The sequence below is a fragment of the Amia ocellicauda genome, chromosome 23, assembly GCF_036373705.1.
Source record: "Amia ocellicauda isolate fAmiCal2 chromosome 23, fAmiCal2.hap1, whole genome shotgun sequence".
Lineage (NCBI taxonomy): Eukaryota > Metazoa > Chordata > Actinopteri > Amiiformes > Amiidae > Amia > Amia ocellicauda.
The window spans coordinates 21,579,318-21,598,390 of NC_089872.1; the positions used below are offsets into that span (position 1 = coordinate 21,579,318).

At 46.0% G+C, this 19,073-nt stretch overlaps 1 protein-coding gene across 13 annotated transcripts in view; it reads right to left on the reverse strand.

Annotated features, from left to right (window-relative positions):
* The window catches only part of nrxn1a (neurexin 1a), a 302,723-nt gene that overhangs the window by 104,020 nt on the left and 179,630 nt on the right, over nucleotides 1-19,073 (reverse strand). For all 13 annotated transcript variants that reach the window (XM_066696630.1, XM_066696622.1, XM_066696619.1 and 10 more), the window contains one exon: nucleotides 2,222-2,403. In XM_066696630.1, coding sequence (XP_066552727.1) covers nucleotides 2,222-2,403 — 182 coding nt within the window. The remainder of the gene's footprint in view (nucleotides 1-2,221; nucleotides 2,404-19,073) is intronic.

Sequence of the window (19,073 nt, forward strand, 5' to 3'; positions counted from 1 at the left end):
CTGACGCCGAGGAAAACACAAATTTGAAAGTATTCATGAAGGGCTGGGGAAACAAACTACATAATCATGATTATAAAAGCTACTGAGCGTGATTCACTCGGGCCACGGCTCTGCATGCTTAATAATGTCACCGAGTGTGTTTAGCGCCTCACGTCCGCCCTTACCTCTCTGCGAAAGGTCGCCCAGGCAAAATGTCAACCTATTTCCTCTCCCGGCTCGGGGGCCCGGCGTGTCGTAAACACGGCGTCGATGTCCGTGTCTCGAGCTCCCCGGGTCAAACACTTAGAGCTGGTTCTAAGTGTTTGACGCTGGCTTTGATCGGTCAGCGCCGCTAATAGCCTGTCAGAGTCGGCCAGTCTGGTGCCGTCTGGTGCAGCTCTCCCATTGTGTACAGTGTTTTCACCTCAACCACAAGCCTTCTGGATGGTTATTAATTAATGCCGCCTCATCTTTATTTATTTATGTATTTCTTTTTGGGAAGGGTTCAATTTGCTGGGTTTTGTAAATAAATAAATACATAAAAACATAAGAAAGAACAACATTTTAAGAGCCACAGACTCTATAAAGCTGGGGTGTCCAGTCCTAGGGGGTCACAGTGTCTGCTGTGAGATCCCAGTTATTTAATTAATGTCATTACTCGGGTGGGCTTCTCTAAAACGTTCATATTTTATTTTTTATAGCCGATACTGTACAATTTGTCAATTACCCAAAACATTGAACCCACAGAACATTCCAGAGTCTGGAGAGAAGGGTTACATTTATCCAGTTAACTGTTTATTTAGACAAATTAAGAAGCCAAGAGCTGGTTTGGACCCCCAGGACTGGAGTCTGACCCCCTGCTATACAGCATCTACTTGTTTATGGAAAGGTGGACCAGATTAGTTCTGTACAGTGGCGTTGATGTTCTGTTTCCATTTGTTCACAATGCGAGCAGCACCATCCCGGGAGAGGACGTTCATTTGCAATGGAGAAGAAACTGAAACAGAGCCAGCATCCAAAGCAGTCATACCGAGGGTGTGGGGTACATTCGAACAAGGCGCTATAATCATGGGGAAACAGACATCTGTCCGCCAGCAAGTTTCAGCACACGTTATTCTACTTTTCAACCTGAGCAGCCACCTCCTATAACCTGCAGGAACTACTGTGACGTTCGGCCCAAAATGAAGCTCTTTCAAACAGGTTTTCTTTTCCGATTCGCCCTGACAGACAAGACCCAATTCATATGCTTCTCCCCCAGGTCGATAGAAATCATCAATACACTTTCAATACACAATGAATAGCAGCAAAACAGTAATTTGCCGGTAACCAGAGAGGAAGCCGGTGCCGAAACGCGCACCTATAGAGATGCACATCGACTGAGTCATTTCTGCATCCCGGTCCGGCCCGGATGCCTTTCTGAGTCGCCTCCTTGGTAACAGAAGCGCGCTGCGGTCACAGAGGTGGTCTGGAAGTGATCGCCATGGGAGAGGAGGAGGTGTGCGAGATCAATACCGGACAGGTAACACTGTACCAACCGAACATGATCTGGGCTCACCGGGCCAGCCAACCCTCGAGAGGAGAAGCTGAGACACGCGGTCGATGAGATATCGGAGCACATATGTCTGGTAAAAGTCCTGTGCGTGTGGAGCCATGCAGATACTATTATTCAAACTTTAAAAAGTATAAATCCACAAATACGTACATGCATAAATAAAGGTTCTTCATACATAAATATAATTATAAATGAATGAGATGTGTGGGGGTTCTGGAACCCGAAACAACAGCCGGTCGGTAGGATCTGTAAGAAACGGACACCTGTAGACGAGCCTTCCTTATTAAAGCATCCCAACGTCCTGTGGGAATTTAGCATCTGTGTGAAGCAGATGATTCCTCCAGAATAAATAATACATTAGTAGGAAAAGACTTCAGTGCTGCTCGAATCGAATAAATGACAGCCGGTGCGTGTGTGTGCATGTGTGAGAGTGTGTGAGGTCTGTGTGAGTCTGTCTCTCCCTCAGAACGAGTCAATTCAAACCGTGGGAGCTTGGGAGCATCCTCCCGTTATGCACCGTGTTCAGTGAAAGAGAAAAGGACGCAATGAAAGCGTTATGTGTCAGACACCGAAGGTTACGTTTCCAGGTGTATCTGCTGGCGAAGAGCCAGTGGTGGCGACCAGACAGCAGGGGAGGGACATTGACTGAGGAATCACAAGCCACGCCCCGGCACCCGCGGTGGCACTTACAATGTGTAGCTGCAGGTAGTCTCCCAGTCCAGAGGAGCTGTCCACCCGCACCAACACGGCGTCTTTCAAGTGCGTGCTAAATCCTATGGCCAGCCGGTCGGCGCGCGTGCTGGGCCGGTCGTTGGGGGGCCAGGTGTAGATGATCAGTCCGCCTCCTTTGCCAAATATGTAAGTTGTTCCCGCTGTGGAGCAGAAGACAAGACATCGAAGGGTTAATACACTGGACACTGCAGGTAGGGAGCAAGACAGGCTTATTCTGAATGAACCTTTTCACCCTGGAACAGAGGAGACTACGTGGGGACAGAAAACAGGAGACACTTCTTCACACAGAGAGGCGTCACAATCTGATCAAACTCCCCAGCGATGTGGCTGAAGAGACAATTTGGGAACATTCAGAAACAGACTGGATAGGATCCTTGGATCACTTAGTTATTAATGGACACCAAACGAGCACGATGGGGCGAATGGCCTCCTCTCGATTGGACACTTTCTTGTGCTCTTATATTCTTATGACACTGGAGACAGGCCTATTTTTCATTTAATTTGTTAGAGAAATACACAAATATTCCTGCCTTTTCTGCCCTGTGGCGAATATCAGCGCCTGCAAAACATGCACTCGGATACATATGGCTCACGCTCACGCAGGTCGGGTTGTCCTGCACGCCGCAGCACATCACAACAGATAAATTATCAGCTCGTGACGGGGGGTCAGGTAACTGACATCACACTATAACTCCCCCACCCCAAATTAGGGTTTGCATAAACTAACATTGAGAGTAATTTGGCAGGCTATGAGGGTGGTCATTTTGGGGGAATAAATACAAATAAAAGTGCCAACAGTATATTAGTCCACGTGAGTCTTTCATTTGACACATCATAGGGTGTAAATTTATGAGATATTCACAGGTCCATTTTAGACTCCCATCAAACACTTCAATACAAACAGAAATAAAGCAGAAGCAGCCAACAAACACAGCTAATTTAAACTAATTTCACCCCGAGATGAACAGGAATAGGGTGATAATAAAAAGGTAATTTCAACACCAAACCCCTCAGCTCATGGGTTCAGAAGGATCTCTGAGCTCTTATTGATGTGAATTGATTACCGAAAGCCTCCTCACGGACTTTGTACTTACAGGGCAGGTGATTTTACAAGGAAACGATTACTATGATTTATAATGTCATTTATTAGTGAACTGTGCAATTAGGTAAATGTGTGAACATCTAGATACCCTCCCCAGCACTGCTATTGCTCGTCAGAAACAATAACGCAGATCGTTCTCACCCACTTTCTGATACTTCAATTTCACAGCTGCTGGAGACATCTTTAAAAAGGGTGGTGAGGGTGTGAGGGGACAGCCAGACTGTGGAAACGACTTTAAAATGGTGGTGAGGATGTGAGGGGACGGCCGGACGTTTGAAACATCTCCAACATGGCGGTGAGGACATGAGGGGACGGCCGGCAGGACTGCTACTACTTGTAATAAATGTTGTTATTCCTCACCAAGATTTTCATTATTTCCTTTGGTTTCTTATTCTTGACACACAAAATCGAAAAACATCTGCTCTTGGAATTTGCCCTCAAGAGCCATCACCCTTTCAATGATTTCTCCATTTATGTTTTTTGTTTTTCTCTTATTTAATTTAATTCCAACAAATGTATTGCTGTGATTTCCTCTTTCTTCTCTAGGTGTAGATTTGCACCAATGCAGCTCTGTAGGATTGAGCGCTGAATGATAAGCACACATCCCACCAGAGGCCCCGGCTCTGCAGATCTATAACCAGGAACAAACACGATCCATACCGCTATGAGCATGAGCGCTATTCATTTATTTATACGCCGACTTCGTTCGGCGTCTCGAGACTCTCCACTCGCCGGCTATAGTGGAAGTCAGGAAAATGCTTTGAAATATATCAGCCACTGGAAACAGGGCTGTTAATGCAGGTGCAATTGTGCTGTGTTGCAACTAAAGGACTTTGGGAACAACAGAGTCCTAGGGGTGAGAGAGGGGGATATAATGGCGGAGGAGAGCAGTTCTGTTCTTCCCAAAGACTGCGACGCAAACAGGAGGAACATGGCGGCACGTTCAGAGGTTCATCTTTGCGGAGAGCTGAGGTTCTTGTATCCATCATCAAACTCAGTTATCCTCTAAGGCAGTGGTTCTCAAACCTGGTCCCGGGGACCCGACGTCCTGCTGGGTTTTGTTCTTTCAATTCCTTAATTGAACCGTTAATTGGCCTAATCAGAGCTTGTTCATAATTTTAAACCATTGGAGACGTTGGGTTGAATATAAAAGTATATCAGGGACACAAATTCTCTGACATTTAGTAATTTACATAGAAGTCAAATAAAGCAAACTATTAGTTCAATTAAGGTTTGGTTAATTAATTGATGTTGCAGCTGGATCAGCAGGACCAGCAGGACACTGGGTCCCCAGGACCAGGAATGGGACCCACTGCTGAGTAATACCCCGACAGTGCGGATAAAATGACAACAGTTCCTCGACTCTTTACCGCGCAAACGTGTGGTGAATCCGATACTCGCCGTTATATCATTATATCATCAAACACCAGAGTTTTGCCTCGCAGATCAGACGAAAAGACGGAAGGAACCGATTCTTTCATCTAGGGAACACCGATCCCAAACAGGCCACTCCTCCCATCCCTCCCAATTAGTGCTGCTCACTTCTCCTCTTAACGGGCTGCGCTGTAGAGTGTGCGTCCGCAGGGATGCGTCGCGACTCTGGAGACGTTTGAAACGTAAACGGACGAGAATTCAGTGTGAAATGCAGATTAGCACTCTATTCAAAAGGGGGAACAGACACTTAATTAACAATAATTAATCTGCAGTGTAAGCGCAGAGAGATCTATAAGCACTTTCCCCAGACTGCTGTGACATGATCACATCTTGTCATCTTAAACATGTATGTTGATACATATATATATATATATATATATGTGAAGACAGACAGAGAACGAGGGAGAGGGAGAGGGAGAGAGGGAGGGGAGAGAGAGAGGATGAGAGACAGGGTGAGGGAGAAATTGGAGGGAGAGAGAAAGGGGAAGAGAGATGGAGGGAGAAAGAGAGGGAGGGAGGGATGTGGATGAAGAGAGGTAGAGGGAGAGAGGAAGGGAGAAAGAGTTGGAGGGAGAAAAAGAGTGAAGGAGAAGGAGAAAGAAAGGGAAGGAGGGAGGGTGAAGAAGGCCAAGGAAAATGGAGAATGGAACTCTCAATCCACATTTTTAATTAACTTCCCTTAAACAATGTGCAAAAAAATGTGATTTTTAAATTCGAGCGCCCAGTTACGGGCAATGTGTAACAAACACACACACACACACCCATCATGTATACATGTATGTATAATTGGTCTCTGACGCACGGAAGGTTCCACAAAGGCGGAAGTAACGGATCAATGCACCGCGATGGCATGTCGGCTGTGTTTTGTTGTGCTGCTCTTTTGTGTATTTGCAGTGGACTCTTTCACAGCCCGTGTCAACAGCTTTGCAGCAACAATAGACACACAGGTGAAGTCACCCCCCCGTCCTCCTCGACAACATCGATGTGCCTCTCGTAACACAAACGATTGTGACTCCAGTGTTCCTCGCTGGTGCCAGCAACCGTAATCAGCTACAATGCACTAATTATACCGACGGTAGTGTCTGTGCCGTGCCGGCGGAGGCTTGGCAGCGGCCGCAGCTCCAGCTGGGCGGTCCACGCACAGAAACACCATCCAGCCGCCGTTTTGTGCGAAACACGGCTGCTGACACAGATTTTGATTATCAACCGCTGCCGACAATCAGTCTTGAATCAATTTCAGTGTAACTGGATCACAACATAAGATACATACATGAATATCACCACACCTAAGTGAATCAAACCAGATCTAGGATTATAATATATATATATATATAGTGTGTGTGTGTGTGTGTGTGTGTGTGTGTATAAATCAAAGTTGAGTCAAATCAGCATTGCTGTGCAGACAGAGGGGAAAACAAATCACAAGCAGCTCGTGAATGCATGCCCACTGGCCTCGTCACGCGGGCTAATTACGCCTGTGTGTTGTATTTGTTTGTGCGCGCTCTCGCCGTGCGCTCGGAGATATGGATCTGTTGCTGTCATGCGATACACTCCCAGAGATATGAGTGCTCTGTTGGCAGCTCTTTATTTGATGACTGCAATGATATTGGCGCGGACACTATAGGAGGCGCCGGCAGGATCGCTCGGGCGCGGCTGCTCATCCCGAACAGGCCGTTAAACGCCGGCGCATTACACCGAATTAGCCCGCGCTCATTAGCATACGCAATTACGTGTCTGAATTTCGCTTCTGAAATGCGAGTCGTTGGGAAGCACAGCGGACGACGTCAAATGCCTCGGCAACAGTGCGGCGCTGTCTCTGCACCGACGGGGAGCCGTGATGCAGTGAGTGGTGCCTCCCAGTAACCTAACATGATTAAAACGCTAATCACAGTCTAATAGGGTTAAATCTTTTGGTGAAGTCTCTTTCTGATGCCATTAAACGAAGCTTGAGCTCTCCGCTAACCAGGGAGCTATCAGGGAGCCATTGTGTGTTGTTTTGTGTTTATTATCTACCCAAACCTCTGAAAGACTGAGGACTTGTCACAAAACTGCACAATGCTGTGAGGGAAGATGAGTCTAAAATACTTCTGTGATAAAGACTTGGTTTTAATTTGTATTGTAACAATCCTGTCTTTAAAAAAAGAACAGAAGTTGTTAATTTCTAACGAGTTCTATTTATGAGCTGTTGTATTTCCCCTGAAAGGCACACGCAGTTCAAGGTGAAAACTGTGGGAAGGGGGTGCGAAACCCTCGCCCAATTAAATCTTTACAGATCTCAATAAAACCGCCACAGTCCACATAAAGCAATTACCTCTGTGTGCTGACCCCCTGCTGCATTGCATTTAGGCTTGTTAATGTCCTCCATAAAAAATAAAAATAAAAGGGGAAATGAAAGAGAGACACAAACTAGCCTATATGGGATGCCGTGCGCTTGTGCCAGATCTAGTTTCCTCACTTCGTCCTGAATTGACGAGTCTCTGCGGAAAGCTCGGTTTCTCAGAGGGAACAGATACGAGGAGCTCGATATTGATGTCCTCGGGCACAGACCTCCGTGGGAATAATCAAAAAGCACGCCCCCTTGTAGCCGAGTCCCCCTTCCCGGTGTGTGTGTTGCAGACATGCGAGATAACGTACAGCCAGAGTAATCAGACTAGGAAACTGTATGGGAAACTCAAAATGGGAGCTGTTTCACAGTCCTGTGTATGTATGAGCAGCATCTGTACAGTAGATGTTACTAGGAACAGGGATGACACATCTCTCACTCGATTGCTGAAGGACGGATTAAATGGCTCGTTATTTTACAGAAACGATCGCGCCAACGTGGCAATGGCAACATTTACCATCTCCATTGTAAGTAATTCGTCCCATGCTTAATTTTTAATGAAACAGCTGTTCATTCTAAACAATGCGATGTGAGGACGAACACACAATGGAACAGGCAACGTTGAGCAGATCCCAGGATATTGGCACAAACACCCTCAGACCACCAGGGGCGCTGTCCGACACCGGCCGTTATTCACATCCGAGCGTTTATTCCTGACACCGTCAGAAATTAAACCCCAGAAATCAATTCAAGTCCGATATATTCGCGTTTGTTTAAGAGACGTTTTTTAAACTTCGATCCCCGTCTCGTTTGAGCCGAATCGATGCAGTCCCTAGTTTTACAGGAGACACGGACACCGAGAGCCGCCGAGCCACACAGCAGCGGAGGAGCCGGCAGCAGTTAATTGGCACAGAGGTGGACTATCAACTAACAACAACAACAACAAACAAACTTTCTGAGAGAATAACTCGATAAATACAAACGCCCAATAAATATTGCATTGTCCAGTGTCCATTGCATTTATTCAGTCATGTATGTGTCTGTCTATTGATGTACTAATTATCTGATTGATTGAGTGGATCCTTCACATAGATCTGTTCTGTCTACATGTCAGTCAAATGAGTCAGTGTGGCTCATCGTCTCTCCTGGAATTGCCTATCCTGAACTGATTTACTGCGACTTTATATTCTGTCCATTTGGCAGCGCAGTGACAAAGTGAGACTCTCCCCAGCGCCCCACAGCAAGCCCAATGCTTTATATATTAAATTAATTAACCACTATTGCTTTTGTTCTGTTGTTTAGTATTCTTCCCTACAGGTCTAATAGTTTGAAGACACGTGAATCTGTATATTCTGTGCCGGGCAGACAGTTGAGCGCAGACCCCGGCTCTGCGCGCAGTGAGGCCAGCTTGTCGCGGCCTGCGGCCCTTCGGCGCCCTTATTAGAAGCAAGAGCAGCTGCAGCAACTGACAGCGATCTCCGGACACGCTCTCGTTGACAGACTCTCCACTCGTCCGCTCTCTGCACCTTTGGCGGGGAAAACATCGGCTCCAGATGTTTGCGGTACCTTTCAAAATCGACGAACTCACAACACAACTCTATTCCACAAACGCACTTCATTACAAAGCTGGGAAGCCTCCGCGGCGATGGAGGCCTGTTTTCAAACCGTGGATATTGTTCAACGCGCCTTAAGGAATCTGTGTAACAACTGTTCCTCCCAGTACCGGACAGCTGTGTGAGTTTGCACTGTTGCCTCTGTAACGACACAGTGGGAACCAAAGGGAGTAACGACTCCGCAGTTAAAACACCGATCACATGAAACACGCCTTAAGACACTGCGCCCCGATGGATCAATCCAGTTAAAACACTCCAAACAATCACCATTAAATTACCATCTCTTTGTCTCGGGAAATCATTACCAGGATTGAAGGAAACAATGAAACCCAATTTGATGTCACTCCGCCCAACAGTTCCCCTGCTGGGGGATCATCAGTAATCAATAAGAGCTTCAATTCATCGCCTGAAGGATCAGATCTGGAGAAAGTGCTGCGGTCACGTGTCTCTGTCCTCGTGACTGACTGTGCATGCTAACCATATGCAAATTAAATCTTATTGCTGAGGCTGCTCCTGAAAAAACAGCAAATTGCTAATTAATTATGATTATTTTGTGTTGCACAGATTACTATCCAATATTTATTTTAAAATGATTACCTAACAGCCACCTAGAGTGGTCCGTGTTTGCATATCTCCCTGACAAATTTGCATTTGCAAAAATAGACTCACAGACCCATAAACTGAGGATTGTGTGAAGAATATACAAAAACACTTTTTTACCAAATCATTAAACACTATCTCTATATATGAGGTAATGAGGGGTTGACAATATGTCCCCCTACCCCACAGCACTGTATTTAGATGTTAAATTGATTATATTTCCAATTTATAAACAATAGGGCTGTAGAAACTGTCTATTAATCAAAGCAGGAGAATGAAAACACGATTCTTATAACAGCTACACACATTTCTGAACACCAGCCTCTATATTGCAATGGGCCAGTAGGGTGTGTCTGTGTGTTGGCGATCAGTGTTTCTGGAGTGGAAAACTGCTCAGCTGTGACTTAAACCCATTTCTCCTTCTCATTTTTCTTCCTTAAAATCCGCAGTGTGCAAGGGGATATCTCTGCCACAAAGCACTCCCAACCTCTATGTACCGGCACCTCCGAAAGAAAAGAAAAACCCTCTGATGTTGCATTTCAACCGGGGCGTTTAGACACAGCCTTTTCCCCCGAAACCGCAGGGCCACCCGAGCCCTGCCTTGGTTTTTAAAACCCGCTGCAGCCCAGTGGGAGAAATCAAAGGTCATTCTGACTTCTCAATAATCATTTGCTGAAAGAGACAGAGAGGGAATAAATACAGGATACGGATTATATTATTAAATGTGAGTGTTAGCTCGTCCCTTCAACACACAACCCTTCAGGATTGTCTCGTTTTCCTCTCCTTCCTTTCTTACACAAATCGTGTGAAATTAATATAAATTAATAAATACAAAATAAGTGAATGCACGCCTTTTTTAATTCACAAGCTACACTTAGATCAATGTCTACAAGAGAACATAACAGCAGGTGAGCCTCTTGCACAAAATCCATCCCACAACGAGCCTTGAAACAATAATGTAAGATCCAAGATCATTCAGACCCACTGAGTTTTGCTGAGGCTCGTTTATTTTCCCTCATTAAAGGTAACATCTACGCACGGACATTTCACAGGGTCGCAATTAAACACTAACACGTTGTCATGATGGGATTCTCATAAACGACTAATAAATGAAATACACGCCACGGAGAGGCGGGGAGCAGGGCGCGAGCATATTAAAGTCTCAGCTCCTCTTATTTGCGTTCGACTCTGAGTTAAAGTCAATGTTTTATTAGTTCTGGGGATGGTTCAATATTGCGTTCCTCTCTGTGTTGGGCTGCTATAAAGCTGCCTACCTGGGGGTCCAGTTAAATTGGGGAGCCGGTACCACAAATCGGCCTTCTGAAGTGGTTATTTGCCTAATAAGTCTCTTGCTATTGACGTGTTCACAGAGCTGTCAATACCAGCCTTTATGGCCGGCCCCACCGACAGTGAATCTTCTAGACCTTTTATCCAGATCCGCCCTGCGTTTAAAGCTCAGAGACAACGCCTCTCTCTCTCTCCCCGGGTTTCGACAAAGACCCTTTACTGTTACACGAGAACGAGACGTGAGAAGACTGCGCACAAAGGATAACATTTACCCTGCCATTTTACCAGCGGTCGGGGAGACGGTTGAACAGGTAGGCTTGTCAATTAGGGGCTTGGAGGAGCCGTTCTTCCCAATTAGGAGTCCAGGCGGCTCGGGGGAAGCTGACATTTTGCAGTAAGTGACCCGAACATCGGCTCCAGCGGCTTCACAACCGCCTACCTGCAGACACAGACTTCACACCCGGCCCTTTACTGCAGCGTGGGCTATTCCACCATCTGAGACGTCTTTAACGGGGAGCGCTGCATCAGCCCGAAACTAATAAGGAAACTGCTGTAGCCTCAAAGACAGATATATATTTATATTCACTGCGGATTGTGAGCCCAGCGTTGCGCTCTTACAGGACAGTCTCCCTGTGGACCCAGACGGGCCGTTTCCCCACTCAGAGCTTTATTACAGACGCCGGAGTGAACTCAATAACAGACTGTCAGGAGCCCGGTCGTTCGGGTGACTGATACGTTTCCAAGGTCTGTGAAAGCCAGTGTTTTAGCCGGTAAGCACTAAATTTCCTGGCCAGGCCCTGCCCCCCCCACCAGCTCAACGCAGCACCGTGACGGCAGAGGCGGAGATCTCTGGGGTCTGTCTCTCGTTTCCCCTCCTCTTCCTCTGTTCTCTCACACTAACTACAGTGAAGAGAAACATAATGTTGCCACCTGAATCGCAGCCGATTCTTTGTTCCCCTCACTTGTGAGGGATGCAACACAAAACAAACAACTATGATATAAAATAAAACTAGCAAGATGCTGCTGATGCCCATTTCTATCTCCAGATGAATGAACAAAGATCATTGCGAAGTCACTTGTCTTCAGACTGGCGGTCGAGGGAGATGGACAGACAGTTTGCAAAGTCTTATCTGCAGCACTACCTTCCCCACGTCATTTTCAGATGCATCAGAAAGACCTATTTTGCTGCACACCAGCATTTACTCCCAGCGCCGATATGAAACATACATATTAAAAACAGCTCCTTTGTGCCCCAGCTCGGTGGGCTGGTCTGGGGAGGGGCAGACGCCTGGCAAAGCATTTCCACACAGCGTGAATTCTCTGTTACAGTAATCCCAATTCCATCTGAAAAGCTTCACACATCTACCAACAATGGGGATTTCCACAGTGTGTAATGTGCACCATTATGTATGAGAAAGAAATGTACGCAGTAGAGAAAGTACTCCAGACTGAATCAGAAACTGCAATTAAATTCCTCGTTATTTCACACCATGATGGGACATTTTGGTGTCACTATACTCTCCATCATTAACGAGGGATTGATACGGTTTGGTGTGGAGAGGCTGCGTGATTATCTGCTTGATGGGCAACACACGGTTAAGACCCGTTCCTAGCGACGGTGCCAACGGCTGAAACCGGCTCAGGTATCGGCGGATGAAAAAGAGGAAATATCTGCTGAACGGCGATGCATTATGAATGCGTCGGGCACTTCTGCGCTTGGGGAGTTTTTCTGTGGGTTGAAACCCAAGCCACCCAGAGGGCTGCAAGGCAACTGCATTAGAAATCCGAACGGCGATATGGATATCGTCCTAATGAATGAACGTCTGCAGCTCGTTGTAGATTTCCACTCGCATTATGGGTGACTGTTACAACAGCGGCGGACAGAAGGTGATACGGGCGGAAACCAGTTGGACCTACAGCGGCAGAGTGCAGCGGCGGTTTGATATGGTGAACGATCTCCTGCCACCGGGATTTCTAGCTCTTTGTGTTTATTTCTCTTCCTTGTCGGGCATCACAGCAGGTCCTCTGACAATGCAATTCACCTTCCTTGTAAATGGATTGTCCCTGTCAGTGTCCATCATTTCTAAAATTGAGGCAAAACAAACTGATATAAAAATGATGTATTCCAAACTCCAAGGGAAATCAATCGCTCTTTGACCGGATGTCTTGCAACACTGTTTCTGCTGCTCTCTCTCTCTCTCTCTCTCGTGGGATGCAACACAAACATCTCACCCCCGAGCCCCACTAACCCGAGGCTGGAAACCCCCTGATTTTGTATTAAAAACAAACACAACCCCAGTTATGTGATGCACTTACCCAATAGCATTGATATTCTATTACACTGTTTACTAAACATTATCTGAGAAAGTCTGAATAAATGTTAATACCCTCTCTCTCATTTAGATCAATCAATATGGAGATTTGATTAATAAATAAAGAATACAAATAGAAGAAAGACACTGCTAATAAGTCGTGCATTAGTTCTGATTCTTAAAGTAAAAATATAAATCAACTCGAATGCTCAATGCCACCTCTGTGCTGCTGACACTGAGAGCAAGCAGAGCCGAATCTTGTACCGCTGAGGGGAGAAGGGTGCTTATTTATATAACCCGCCCCCTGGAAGAAAACCAAAACAAAACACACAATAAAAACAAATGGTGTTCTCACAGCTATGTAAAGCCATGGAATTGCATTACGCAATATTGTTTCCCAGCAAACCCCGTTCCCGCACGATCAGAGCGCCGGCCTGGCGACGATTCATCATCCTGTCACCCAACTTCTCCTGGTGGCGCGGTGCGGGGATGTGATTGGGAGAAAGGAAATGGGACCATAGACTCTAATGGCTTTGATTCACTAGAGGTGTGAATACGTAATGAAAGATCTGAATAATTGAAGCGCCGGGTGACAAATGAAAGCCACAATATGTTGTTTCAGCTCTTCACAGCGGCTTGTACCACAGACGCTACAGTAATGTAAGATGAAGCAGTACAGTATATATAAGTAAATATGAAATGAATCGGCTCCGTCTCAGGGTGACATTCGAAAGCTATGGTGTGTGTGTGTGTGTGTTTGTGATTGTGTAGATGTAAACTAGTCTACACATCCTCCTCGCTGCTATAACTGCTCTTATGTAGTAAATATTTCACGGTTGAGAGTTTATAACTGCAGACAAACAGGATTCCTCTTCTCCTCCATTTACAGAGGCCAGTTAATCCCTTACTCTCCTAGTTGTTTACCTTAATTACATTCTGTATCCCTTCAAAAACAGCAGACAGCAGATTAATTAATTATCTAATTAAATTTTGCTGAAATTTGTGTATCTATCAGGAGGAACGCGGGCGGCGGTGTTTGTTTACGGAGTGGGCATGGGGGCTTTTAACAGGCAGCTGGCAGTGCCAAAACCCTGCACCATAGTGCCACCATATCTCACCATCCCCCTTTTAATGGGGAGAGATGGTCGTGTTGTTTTCGGTCTTTATTTCCAGCCTGGTCCACAATGATCGTCACTGCAGTGAGCTGTGAAACGTGTGCTGCAGTTTTCAGAAATTGTAGGGAGTCAGTGACTGTTTTAGTGTTGAAGTTGTGTGTGTGTGAGAGAGATTATTAGAGATTTCTTTCAAGATTTTACTCAAGATGAAATTTAATTTCCAACTGCCTCAAGCTGGCAGCCTTTATAATTATATATATATTAAATATAAGTTCTATTTCCTTTCATGTTTATGCTTTGATTTCCTCAATCTGAACTCTGAGGAACTGGTTATCATTTTAATGTGAATCGTATATAAAACCTATATTTCTGACCAAGTTAGAAAAAGGCTGTACAATATATCTGTACAATAACCAGAGTCTGAACCCTTTCCTTTCAATCACAAACACTGTTCTGTTGTTCTTAATTTGTTTTCCTTTTCGAATTAAACGGAGGCTAATTAAGCTCATTTTTGGAGAGGAATCAGCAGATTCGCGAGGCCATCGGCGTGGCTCAATAAGGTACCAGTTCTGTAGTGTAGCTTAGATGCAGCAGAACTGCTAGAGTGTTAAAGCCGTGCCTTCGAGGCAGCAATTAAAAACCAGTTTACGAGTGGGGGTACCTCTGCTACATCTCCGTGGTCGTGTACAAACACCATCAGAGTCTTATTGTGGGCCCGTGTGAGAGGGCAGCTGGCCCGCGAACCCGGCTCCGAGACTGCGTCAGTACAGCGCCGCTCTCAGACGGGTCGCCGAGACGCTCTGGCAGCCAAGAGCCGGTGAGATGAAGGCCCAGTTGAAAGGTTGTGGTACTTATATTTTGCTGATCATTAAAAGCTGGTCTGCGGTTTCGTGAGATTAGATACAAAACGTCTACAGCAAAATAAAGAGGGAAAATGAAGACTAACTGGAAGCTATATGAAGGAACCTACATATTCCTCTAATTATAGCCGTGACTGAAATTTCGATTTACCGTCCAACGCGTCCCCAAAGCACTCAACGCCACCGGCAGGCCTTTCTCCATGATATTCGTCCTTCATTACGAGGATGCTGATGGTCGGGGCCATTACACTTTGAATCCAAATGTTCCAGATAAACGATCAACTGATTGCATTTAATTAAGACACATACAGACATTTAATGGAATTATTATGCGAGTTGGAGCCTTTTCATCCACTGAAAAGAGGCCAAAATGAATTAAATAAATCCAGGGGAAATAGTTTTCTATCCCCTGAGACTGTTTCCTTCTTGTGTGTCTGCACCGCAGAGAAGGATCTCTCATGGGACCAGCATTAAACCAGCATTAATAAACCTGCCAAGAACTAGGAGAGCTTTGATTGACATTTACAGTTGTACTGAGAACTAAGGTCATCTGAAAGACTGAATGTTTTAACTGTACACTGCATGTCTTTGGGTTTCTGTCCCCGTTAGTCTCGATCACACAACCGATATTGAGTCAAGTCTACCGAGGTTCTGAGCAAAACACAGCCGGACAAACCAGAGGCCAAAACTGGGGCGGCTCCTCAAACCACCAAGACTTAATTCTGCGTCCTCACTGTCAAGATAAAAACTCAACAAAAATGCCACTGAATATGGATTTGACTGTAACAAACTAAAAGTGTGGCATTCACTGCAGTCCTTTCACTGCTGAGGGTGGAAAACCATCCCGAAGCCTAATGACCCCCCCCAGTGCCAACGGATGGGCTGATGAATTTATTACAGAGGGAGGCATGTTTACGACGCCAAACTGCAGGAAGCGCCTCTGTCAATCTCCGAGCCAATCTTGCTCCTATCAGCCCCGGTGATAAATGACAGAACCTACTGTACCAGAAAGTTAAAACTGCCAACGCCGATGAAGCTGATTATCTTAATTAACCAACTAAACTGTGAAGCCATAATTCTTGCAACCAGCTGTGTAATGCGCTCGTACACTCCCCACACTGCGAGGAACTGCGTCTTCAAAGGATAAATGATTCCTGATCTGTATCTACACAGATACAGTACGGAAAATTCAGATCTTTCCATACCAAAACGGAGGTGGAGACACAACACAACGAGGGACTTGTGCCGAGCGCAGGACAGCCGGGGAACTACAGACGGCTGCCACGGCACTCTAACCTCCCCCACCGAGGCCTGGGGCGCTGTGCTTTCTCACGCACACTGTTTCTACCTGTTGAATATTATCAAGTGCCCCTCACAGATAACCGCTCTCCTCCAGTTGGCTTTTCTATTAACCTGCCTGTGGAGAAAGTTGTGTGTGCGGCTGCCGCTGCCCCCCGGGTACCAGGGGTCTCCACCGCGTGTTCCCCGCTCACGGGAAGAGTCTCGCTGCTGGCTGATGCCCAATATGCCCCGAGGAAGAAAGCTGCTCACACTGTAATTTACATGTTAATGCAGCCCCTGTAGTCGCCCGGCCGACTCTTCCAGGTATGATTCTGTGACACATTTTCTTAGACGTGTTTTTCTTCTTGTAAAGCATGAAGCAGCCGGGGAACCAGGTTTAATTTCATCCTCCGCTGTACACTGAAACACACGCTTTTACGCAAAACCGACAGTAAGCGCAGAGCTCGACAGTGTGTGATCGCTCCTTCATGCCCAGCTGGTCGCCTGCATATAGAGACCGCGGCGTTTACGTGCTGACTTCTCTTCTTCTTCTTCTTTTCTTTTTTCTCCTCTCTTGCCATCCGTGGTCCTGGGAGCCTCAGAGATGTTTTAATGACCAGACACGGCTCTCAATGCCTGCAGGACTTCAGCTGGGTCTTCTGATCGTGAAGTAATTATGCGAAAGAAGACCATGTAGCCGTGTGAACCCGAAATCCCTTCAGGCCCGTGACTGGCAGTCAGGCTGCAGCGGGACAGTATATATTTCTTTATTTAGTTTACAGCTGGTTGCATATTTTGACAGGATATTTTCTAATTAACAAAATTCACAACAAACGGACGACCTATCGTCTTACAGAGGCCCGCGCTCATTAGGAGGCTCACAACCAGAGATGCGGCTCTACTTGACCCAGGTCCGGCCCAGGTCCCTCGTGAGACACAATCACTCTTGATCCGAATTAATTAAAGGTGCACTTTATGTGTTTCCACCCTCAAAAGAATTGACTGGTTTCTATTTCTATTTCTATATTTTTTTTCTCATTTTTTTTTTCGGTTCAATTCCACTGAAATATCATTATTCTCTTCAGTTACTTGGTTCGGTTCGGTTACTGTTACTTTACACACAACGGGAAAAATCTGAAATGGAATTAACTATTGAAAAGTGGAAAAACAAACATGGCGATTGGCAGGGGGAACAAGACTTTAAAGACTGCTGCGGAGGAACAGAGACCTTCGTAACAAGCAACTGTTTGGGACAAAGTGACCAAAACCACCATCTTGAGAGAATAATTGCTTGTATCACTCTTCTAATTATTATTATGATTATTATTATTATCAATAATCGCTCTCTTGTGTTTTCTTGTTCAACTTCTTCCTTCACCTATAAGTGACCTGCCATTATGTACTGTACATAATTTATATAATCTTTATTTGCAAGCCACAAGAAAGACAAATAAGTTTCCTGATGACAGAGTATTTCCTGTTGATTGTTGACTGACTCCAGAATCCACAGTACAGACTAATTGCGGCTCATCGAGATGACCGAATGGACAGATAGACAGACAGACAGACAGAGAGGTGGACTGTTTAGGTTCTCAGTTCGCTGTGCATGCGCTCGACACTCCATCTTCCTTGGCAGGCGTGGGGGTTGCAGCCTCGTGCTCTCTGTGGGACGGCGTGAAATCGCTGGAGTAACGCGGTCACAGCGCCCGTTCCTCTGCATGCGCCGAAGCCCCTCTGTGCCGGTTCTCACACATGCACGCATACTCTTTTACATGATCCTGTACATTTCTGCGGTACGTCATGTCATGCCATTCAATTACACGACATAGCTTAAGGTAATGGATGATGAAGCCATTTCGAGATGGCAGGGAAGGCAGGGGCCATCCCTCTCCCTGCGACAAAGGAAACAAGGAGAAAAGCCTCATTTTCACTGAAATTAGCCTGTGGCCAAATTCGGTGGCTATTTCCGACATGCACACATGTGCTAAAGCATGCACTTAACAATCCCCTGGAGAGCAGCGGGGTAAGCATGGTGCCGCACATTCCTGCGCTGCCTTTTCCTTTCTTCTTTCATTCCACACAGCAGCAAATCAGGGAAGAAAAATCAGAAAGGGAGAAAACCATCCTCGTGTAAGATAGCAGTGTTTGACAGCCATGTTTATCGCCGCTCGCCAGAAGTCTGTGTGAGATCCGGGCAGGGCTAGGTGTCTGAAACCTCACCAATCCTATTAGGCTGGATTAGAGCGCAGTGCGACGCCGCGCCACAGGACTGCAGGTGCGCGATTGCACATCACAATGCAGGAATGGTAATGACACCGGCACTCTCCGGGGCCGCAGGGATTTTCGCTGCTCATTAGGGCTCGGAGTGACAAGGCCGGGGGATCAGAGAGGGGTCTGCCCTGAAGATTAGCTGCTTTCACGGCAGAGACAACTCTGCTGTTCCAGCTACGCCACAAACCCCTTCCCCTGCACACTGGCCGAGCTGCATCAGCATGTAGTTTCTCCTCTCCACCTGCCTGTTACCTCCCCCTCCTTCACCTGCCTGTGCAATCATCATATAAACCCTGACGAACCATGAGCCAAGACCCCGGTAGAGTGCTGTTAATTGCAGTGGATCCTTGCTGTTATTTAATACATGTTATACTATCGTGTAAAGTCTCTTACTGTTCCAGAGACAATCTGATGTTTAATTGAATCAAAATCTCCAAAATAAGAGATATGTATTAGAGATAGAATGTTTAACAAACAATTAAATCCCCTGAAAGAAAGTAGCAGTTCTGAAAAAAACATATCAATAAATAACTAACTAACAAAAAGGGATACAACATCCGCCACATTAATCTCTCTGTCTTTGTGACACAGACTGTGTTTTAAAGCCGGAGC